Source organism: Aureococcus anophagefferens, assembly GCF_000186865.1.
Source record: "Aureococcus anophagefferens unplaced genomic scaffold AURANscaffold_38, whole genome shotgun sequence".
In the NCBI taxonomy this organism is placed as follows: Eukaryota; class Pelagophyceae; order Pelagomonadales; family Pelagomonadaceae; genus Aureococcus; species Aureococcus anophagefferens.
Window position 1 is genome coordinate 252,419 of NW_008705595.1, and position 8,783 is coordinate 261,201.

General features: G+C 53.6%; 1 protein-coding gene across 1 annotated transcript; it reads left to right on the forward strand.

Annotated features, from left to right (window-relative positions):
* Positions 1-1,887: 1,887 nt before the first annotated feature.
* AURANDRAFT_2818 (hypothetical protein) lies at positions 1,888-2,592 on the forward strand (the record flags this gene model as incomplete). Its single annotated transcript, XM_009042794.1, has 1 exon — positions 1,888-2,592. A coding segment is annotated over one exon (705 nt), but the record flags the coding sequence as incomplete, so codon positions are not given.
* Positions 2,593-8,783: the final 6,191 nt, after the last annotated feature.

Sequence of the window (8,783 nt, forward strand, 5' to 3'; positions counted from 1 at the left end):
TATCCCGCGCGTATATCACATCGTCGAAACCTCCATGTAGCCGCAGCGCCTCTGCGCGGATGGTTTTGGACGCGCTGATTTGTTGATGGGAGTCCTCGTAGCCCGAGCTGTCCGCGGATGGCGAAAGCAGGCGCTTTACGGTGCCGAAAGCCGGCCGCGCGGCGCGGCGCCCTTGCGCTGCCTTAATATGTGGCCCAGGAGCGAACCGGCCTCGTCTGCACGATTGAGCAGCAGCTCTGGTCCCAGGACCGAGTGAAAGCTTTGGCACGCCGAGCTTTACCGCCCGGCAAGTGAAACACGGTCTGAGAGAGACTCGTCCGGATTGGGGTACTCGTGTTCACGCGCTGGCCGGCCCTGGACCTCTTCGCAGCTGGCATTCAAATTAGCTCAAAGAGCATGACCACGAGTTGCGCACCAACCAGTATATGATTCGTTTGCGGTGCCAAGATGTCCATTAAGTTGCGAGTGAAATTATATTCTATAACAGAGCGGCCGTGCGTTCTTCGTCAAAATTTTCGTCAAAATGATCCTCGATTGTTGCCGCGGGTACTGTTAAATCCAACTGATTTCAAACATTCACAATTTACTGCTGGACAGCTCCTGCATCTCGTGGTAGACCCCCCCTCTTTATTTTCATCAGTAGTTGAAGCATGGCCATCATACAAATTAAAACCTACAATGGCTACATTTGTGTCCGCATCATCAGATGATTCAGCGCAAGAGAATGTTGAAGCATGCCTGCAGCCTATAGCGCAACTAATCTGTGCCGTGGCAGTGAGGGTTGAACTACTACAAGTTAAAAACAAATACTCCCTAAAAACAGATAAGTTCTCAAATGGGTGCCACCTCATCCAGTTAGCTCTACGTGGTATGGTCGTCGGGAAAGGTGACATACATACGATCACTCTAGATGATTACATTCTTCGTCTGCGCATTAATTCACTTGAGACCCTCGGCAATCAACCTGCGAGGGATCTCGCGCGGGTGACTGTACATACTTGCATTGCACTCGAGTCGAGAGCACAAAGCCATGAACATGTTGATGAAATAAGGCTAGATAGGAGCAAAACAACAGAAATGGCAGGTCTCGCTTCAGAAATTGCAAGTCGATCTTCGCATGCCTATCTAGGAAGGGGCGTTTTAGTTGCAGGTCACCCGGGAAATGGCAAACTACGCATGGAGATGATGGGTCGCTGCATACGCCTTCTCTCGATTCCTCGCCGCAAAAATTTACTGAAGTTGAGTGCAACACCAATTCAATCTGAGGAAACCGCCAGGGCTCAAAATGGTCTGCGTTCGGCTCTTATAGTTCTCAATGCCAAGCAAGTCGTGGGTATTGCAGCTCTAGGTATGGAAGAGGCGCACGTGATACTGCGTGCCCTATTTTCGCATGTTTCGTCGACTGGTTCCACACTTCTCATTGAGGAACTTGATGTTTTGTCCATATCTGCTTTTACACCTGTAATTAATATTCTGATGTCTTGTTTAGATAGCATGACCAGTGGTGTCATCATTGCGGCATATGACCGAGCATCTGTGGTTTCTCCGGTCTTAAATCGGTCAGGGCGTTTAGATCGTGTCTCCTTGGCCAAGCCGCCAAGCGAACAATCCGCTCGGGATCTTGGAACCATGCTTAAGACCATGATACCGTCTGATTTACCACACTATTTGAGCGACCTGACTTTGGATACATCTGGCGTGAATCGATTTGTAAATGTAGATCGCAAGCTAATTGGGAAAGCCATATTATTAAAGGCTTTCAAAGAAGTTCTACAAACGTCGATTCTTGAGCAGTACTGGGGGAGGTTGAGTCGCACCAAGATTTGCTACAAACATGCTCTTCAAGCTCGCTCTCAGCTCTTATCCCGATATCAAGCGTGTGAAAAGCAGATTCCCGCGGTACAGTGGAAAGATTTGGGCGGGCTTGCTAGCGTCAAGCGCACGTTATGTGAACTATTCTATGCTTCTATGTCGTATGCCTCAACACTAATTCAGCTTGGTGTAAATACATCAGCGTGCGGGGTTTTACTCTATGGTCCACCTGGATGCTCGAAAACCATGCTCGCTCGTGCAATTGCTACTGAATGCTCAATGAGCTTCCTAACTGTTCTTGGTCCTGAGTTGCTGTCCATGTGGCTAGGCGACTCTGAGCGTGCTCTCCATGGGATCTTTTTGCGCGCAGAATCAACATCACCCTCAATTGTTTTTTTTGATGAAGTCGATGCACTTGCTCTTCGCCGCACAAGTAGCGCACTACCCAGTGAAAGTGCTGCAACAGATCGTGTCCTTGCACAGCTTTTGGTTGAACTCGATGGCATTGCGTCAAAGAGCCATATTTTTGTTGTTGCTGCGACTAATCGACCTGACTTGTTAGACCCTGCACTGATGCGGCCTGGGCGACTCGACTTCTTACTATACATTCCTCCACCGGACCTATACAGCCGCTGTGAAATTCTTATTTCTGCGTTAGGGAGCATGCCAGTTTCCATGCTTTGCGATAGTTTTGTCATTCTACAGCTTGCAAGGTGCTCAGCTTTGTGTTCTGGAGCAGAGATTATTGACATCTGCCGACACGCAGCGTTGTATGCTATCAGCAGACTCAAGATAACTCGGAAAAGTATTCCCTTCATTGAACCAAGGCATCTTTTTGCGGCTTTTGCGAACCTCGATCTTTCAAACAGGTCCAAATCGCTCCGTTTTTATGAGAGATGGCAAAGCGGGGTAAATTCGGATGACAGAAGAGTCGACCCTACTTGTAATAAGCGAACCTTGGCAAGGTGACGCCTTCATTGCTCAAGCAAGCCCGCCATGACGCTAATAGTCCCGGTCCTGCACTTTATTATCGATTCACTCAAGTGGTTCTGCTCATTGATGTCTTTCACGCTGCACTTTGGTTGTACTAGCTCGGGGCTGGCACGCACTTCTCCTCATCATTGCCTGGTTTGACAGAGTGCGCGGCATGGTCGCACAACGCGTTGAAGGTCTGCATGTGTGACCAGAGTCGTACTGCTCGATAGCGTTGACACTTGGAGAGAATGTGCCCTCGGCGGCATACTGGGGTGGCGAGCCAGTTCCGATCGGGCTGATCTTGTCGGAAACAACGATTCATTCGCGGTTCCACTTTTCAGTGGTTGGGAGCGATTTTGACCCCAGTTCCCCACTGCGGTCGGATGTGGCAGGACGTTTCCACTTCGCGATTTGGTGAATCGGTTGTCCCCCTCGGTTGTGGCTCGCCACCCCAGTACCACTTCTTATTCTTTGGCGAGTCGATAATGGTAAAGCCCCCTGCCTTCTTCACGGAACAGGTCTTCTTAGTCTTTCGTGGGGATGTCAGCTTAGCAGGCCTCCTTCACACTTCTGATGCGAGGAGTCCGATGAGGACGTATCCGCCCAGACAAGGAGCCCGAAGATGGCGGCCAGAGTGTTGTCGGGGGACGTCGGGTTCCATTCGTCGCAATACAGATGCACCAATCAGCTCCTTTGCACACAGCCACCATTCATCGAAATGCCCCTGCATCTTCATAGCCAAGGTCCCCAGGAATTTTTGTGGGAACCATTCTAACAATTTTTAGGCCAGCATTAAATTCCATGAACATTTTTTTCCAAGGACGGTTAGCCGCATGCGGCCCAACACCTGTGAAGTTCAACAAAAAAAGGTCAGTACGCACGGTTTGAGCTGCGGGACATCATCGCTCGCGCCGCAGAGCGATGAAATAAAGTGAATCCCGGTACAATTTCAGGGCTGCGGCCCGGAGATATGCCAAAGATCGGCTTCGTGTTTGGGAAGATACGGTTCGAAGCGCTCAAGCATCTAGAGCCGGCACGAAGCAAGACTGCACGAGCGGGCGCGGACGTTGAAGGACAGTAAGCTTTGCGGCGTCCATTCCGCCCCCTAGAGCGTACGAACCGAGCTGAATCCCGGTTAGCTGCCTACTACTAAGAATTAAGCTAAGTTATAGTCATTTCTTACTGCCCATCAACGTGACGTTGCGTACTCCTCGCAGCTGCCCCTGCGAGGAAATCCTAGGGCGGCGCTGCCCTGGCGCTGCCCCTGCGAGTCCTAGGGCGGCTTTGTACCAGCGGGGCGCTAGGCAAGTGGAAGTCCCCTCTATCTCCCTAGCTACGACAGGCTACGTGGGCGGGGGCGTTGGAAGGCGTCAGCGGCGTGTAAATTTTCATAACTACAGCATAGAAGAGTGTATCTTGTCGTAGCGCCCTCATGAATCACTCGGTCTCGGTGACATCTCCATACGCTCGGAAGACATGGCGAACCCACAACGCTCGAGCACACAAAGCTAGAGATGTTTCTTATTACAAGACCCGCCTCGGTGGGCAATCTCTTTATTCAGCACCAGCTCGATTACCACGAACATGGACCCACGACGGTTGTAAACTGGCTTTCGGTGAAGGTTCGATTAATCGACGATTAGCCGGATCAGAGCACGCGGCTTCCTCTGGGTCTCTTGTTTTGATGAGGGATAGCTGCGCCGACTCGCGCCGCAAGCGTGACTGTCTCTCTCGTGGTGCCAATATAATCTCCAAGGGTGTAAATTTGCCAGGGTTAGAAACTAAACCAACCTCCCCGAGCAAGGAGTGATAGGTTCGTCGTCGATCGATCATGGACTTTGATGGAGCTATTGCATCGCTTTTGAGTGCGGCGACCTCGTTGCGTGGCGGTGGTGACCATGTGGCAGCTCGAGGTGCCGAGGTGTGTGCCGTCATCAATAGTGTGAAGGTCGACGCTTTGCTTCAGGCCTTAGCGATGCAGACTCGAGGTGATCGGGATGTGGCTCAAGTCGCAGCAGCTCGTTTGCAGCGGGATTATGCTTCGTGTGAGGTCCCAGCCAGTGTGGTAGCTTGCTTTGTTTTATATAAAGATATTTTGTGACATTCTCAGGCATATGCAGAGACCGCACGGCACGACTATCACGCTGCTGACGTGTTGATGCACACAACCCAGGCACAGGGGTCTGGGGGTGAAGATGGAGGCGCTGACCTCTTTGACGTTGACTGCAACGCAAATATCTCTGATACGGCATACTCAAAGTGTCCCGCAAATAATTCGTTTGCTCGGAGCAAGGGCATATCACCTAGGTGGGTACCGCTCTGGGAGCGCGCAAACGTGCCCGTGCTGAACTCGCGGCGGCGTATGCATCACCATTAACTCGGGCAAGCGGAGCAGCAGCAACGGCAGCATTGGTTCGTGGTGCGAGATCGACATTTGATGTTGCGCGAACTGTAGCGTTGGAAGATGCTACCATCGTGGAGCGCTCGATGGCACGGCAAGTGCGGCTACGGCAGTATGATTTAGCGGCTGGGACAGCCGCAGACGCGGTAGCCGCAGTCGCAAAAAGACAGCTGTCGGGCACAGATGCATTTGGGTTGGTGACCGACGGCTTTGCCAAAGCGGTGCAGGCAGGCTACCGAATTCCAGTTGCAAAGGCGGCAAGCAACGGTGATGCTGAGCTAGAGCGCGTAGCTCGAGCTTGTGTGCCGTTTGTGACAAAAGATGTGAGTCGATTGCGTCTGGCGTTGGATGCAGCACGAGCATTATACGATCAAGCTGGAGACATTCGTGGAGCCGAGGTGGCACTTCGCTGCATCAGTGGACTTGAAGCAGTTCGTACGGCGGACAAGATGTGGACTGAGGTGACTGAGAAGTTGGGTTTTGGGGAATACGGACCAGCGGCGAGGGCTCTCCGGCGAACACGGTGGGCCCTGCGTGCTGCTGTGACTGGGTTGCCATGTATGAATGCATCACTAGATACCGTTACTGCCGTCTTTGTCGCGGCGACTAGAACGGCATCAGGCATGATATCGGCGCTTGCCTTAGAAGACGCACGGCGCCGTCTCAATGCAGCGACTACAATTATGCAGACGCTAGCGCATAACAGGGGGCAGAGCTCGCAGGATCGTGCAGCCTTCTTAGCAATGCAATCAGGACCACTTGAGCTTGCATGCGCTGAGTCTGCAGCTGCGCGTGCGACTCTTGAGTGGATTATTGCAGCAGATAATGATTCGTGTGCTTTGGCGGCTGCGCATGCCGAGGCCAGAGAAATCGATCGATGTCTTGAAGCTTCACGAGCAAACGTGGCAGCTGCGGCAGCAGCCGCCGCTGCGCGCAAACCTTGGCAAAACGATAAGTTAAATGCACCTAGCACGGCAGCAGAGCTATTGGGTCTAGATCTCTCCCTTTTGGGACTTGGTGAAGGAGGGTCGGCACTGATTGCAGTGGAATCTGACGTGGGTGCGCAGGCTGCATGCGCGACTGCAGATGCGATCAAAGAGGACCGCGACCCGTCGACCCGGTTCCGAGAGCGGTTGGCGGGGGGTGTTGTGCCTGCAGTCTGTGACGTCCTCGCGCGTCTCTCCGGCGAAGGCATTGAACAACGCGCGCAAGAGCTGCTTCGACGTTTCCTAAAAGCATTCAAGGCACCCCGAGTGGCACTTTATCGCAACGACATGAATCGCTTCTCCGCATCTGACTCAACCATGTACTCTGTTGACACCGCACGCCAGCGACGGAAGCGCGCTTCCATTGATCTAATCGCAGTAGGTGAGCTTGAAACTTGCTTAAAGAAAATAGCGGGTGAAAAGGTGGCCGATGCGCTTCTATGTGACGCTCAAGCATTCGCTGATGCGGGCGATGATCATAGCCGCCTGGAGAAGCTCGAAGCTGCTGAGGCTTCTCTTGCTGCACACGGTTTCGAGGTTCGTGCTGCGGAGACACGGCGTGAACGCCTTCGTGGTCTTGCTGCAGCTGCTGAGCTCAACATCGACGTCCTTGTGCGACAAGGTTCCCTTGATGCCGCGCTTGAGCAGGCGGATGCTGCGGTTCGATATCTTCATCAAGCTGACGATGGTGAAGGCGCAGCGCGCGTTGAGAGCATTCGTGCCCCCATCGTAGCTGATCAACGCATCGCCGAGGCGGACGTCTCCCTGAAGCGTCGTGAGTATAACGATGCAGTTGAGGCTCTTACTACAGCTGCGGAGCAGCTCGATACAGTTGACACGAAGAGCACAACTCGTACTAAGCGAAATAGTCAAACGTTCGGAGTTACAAATCCTATAGCTGAAGCCCTCGCAGACCCACTCTCAACTACAGAAAAACGTGCAGCGTCAGCTGGAACATCATCGGCGGCGGCCGCTGCGGCTGCAGCTCTAGGACGCGGTCGGTGTCGTGCGCCGGTGGAATACGTTTGCCGCCGTGCAGACACGGATGGTCGTGCGATGAAGCGAGAAGCCCTGGAAGCAGTTGTCCGAGGTAACCTAAGCAATGCTCTCGAACTCGCCAAAGAAGCCCAGGATTGCTTCAATTGGTCAGATGAAGCGTCGCGGGCACAACTTGACGTCAAGGCGCGCGTCCCAGAGCACAGCCTGGCTCAACGCCCAGGCAAACACGAGCAACGTCGATCACCACAGCTGGACACTCACACAACGTTCTCGCATGGTGTCGATGACGTGCTTATTTCTGTGCGCTACGCACGAGAGGAGCGCGCAGGTGCAGCAGCGCTTAAAAATGCGGACGCTGCGCTACTCGTCGATGACCGCGTTGGTGCTATCTCTGCCCTTGAAGAAGCTGCTATGGGATTTCACAGCGCACAGCATGCGCATCAGGAGCTCCTGTCGCTTGCGACAGATCTCTTGTGTGTGCCCGGGGCTGCACGTGATGCTCTGCTATTGCAGAATTATGTTGCGCGGCTCAGGATGGAGACCCAGTACGAAGGTGGCCGTGGAGCTGCTCGTGTAGCAGCACTTTCGGGTGCACTCACGGTAGACGCGGCACTAGACAATGACATGCCAAGATTGTTGACTTCAGCTCGAGAGACCAACTGCTACGACGACGTCAGGCTACGCCTCGCAGCTGCCCGTGACGCTTACGAGACCCAGCGATGTGCAGTCCCAAGCGCACTAGACAATAATATCAGATCGATTTCCAAGGCCCATCATCTTGCTGAGGTAGCAGCGGTTCGCCAGGATGACAATTACGATGATGTCGCGGCCCCACGCTTGCGCAAGCTCTTGCGCTACGAGGCGCTAGTAGATGCGCTAGCATCACACGCCGACGCTGAGCGATCTCGCGACTATGAACAAAGCGTGTCGCATCTAGAAACCGCACAGATGGAGCTACAAGCCTTGCAGTCGACACCCCCAAAGTCGCTCCGAGCGCCACCCGCAGATCTAGTATCCACGGCACCTGCTGTAGCCCATGTTGTCCTCGCTGCCGTCGCCGCTGCGGAACTGGCACGTGATGCAGCCGAAGCTGCTTGTGACAATTTTGATTTTGAGCAGGCTTTCCTTCTCCTGGACCAGGCAGATAGTTCTTTTGCCTGGGTTGCACAACAGGAGGGAGCTCTTCACGCCCTGGATAGAGTGCTAGATCCAGACACGATTGAGGCGCAATCTGCGTGCGCAACCGTGGTATCAGCGGCGGAGCAGGCGCCCCAGGTGCCTGTCATTCTTGAGGTTGGCCAGCCATCATCTCCTCTTACCTATGTTGCCCAACTACGGGAGGTGGCAACACGTTCCAAGGCGCTAGCCATGGGCCAGGCACGATACTCAACAGCTGAACAGGCCCGCGCTCAGGGGGATTGCGAGGTGGCGCTTTCACTCCTCGCCGCGGCTTACGAACTCTTGCGTCTAGCAGGTCCCGACGCAGAAGAGCTTGCCGAACGTGCTTCAAACCGAGCTGCCGGTGTTCGTGGCGATGCTGCTCTACTGTCAGCACGAAATGCATACAGCACTGGAGCTCTGGAGCTGGCTACTCGACTTCTTGTAGAGTC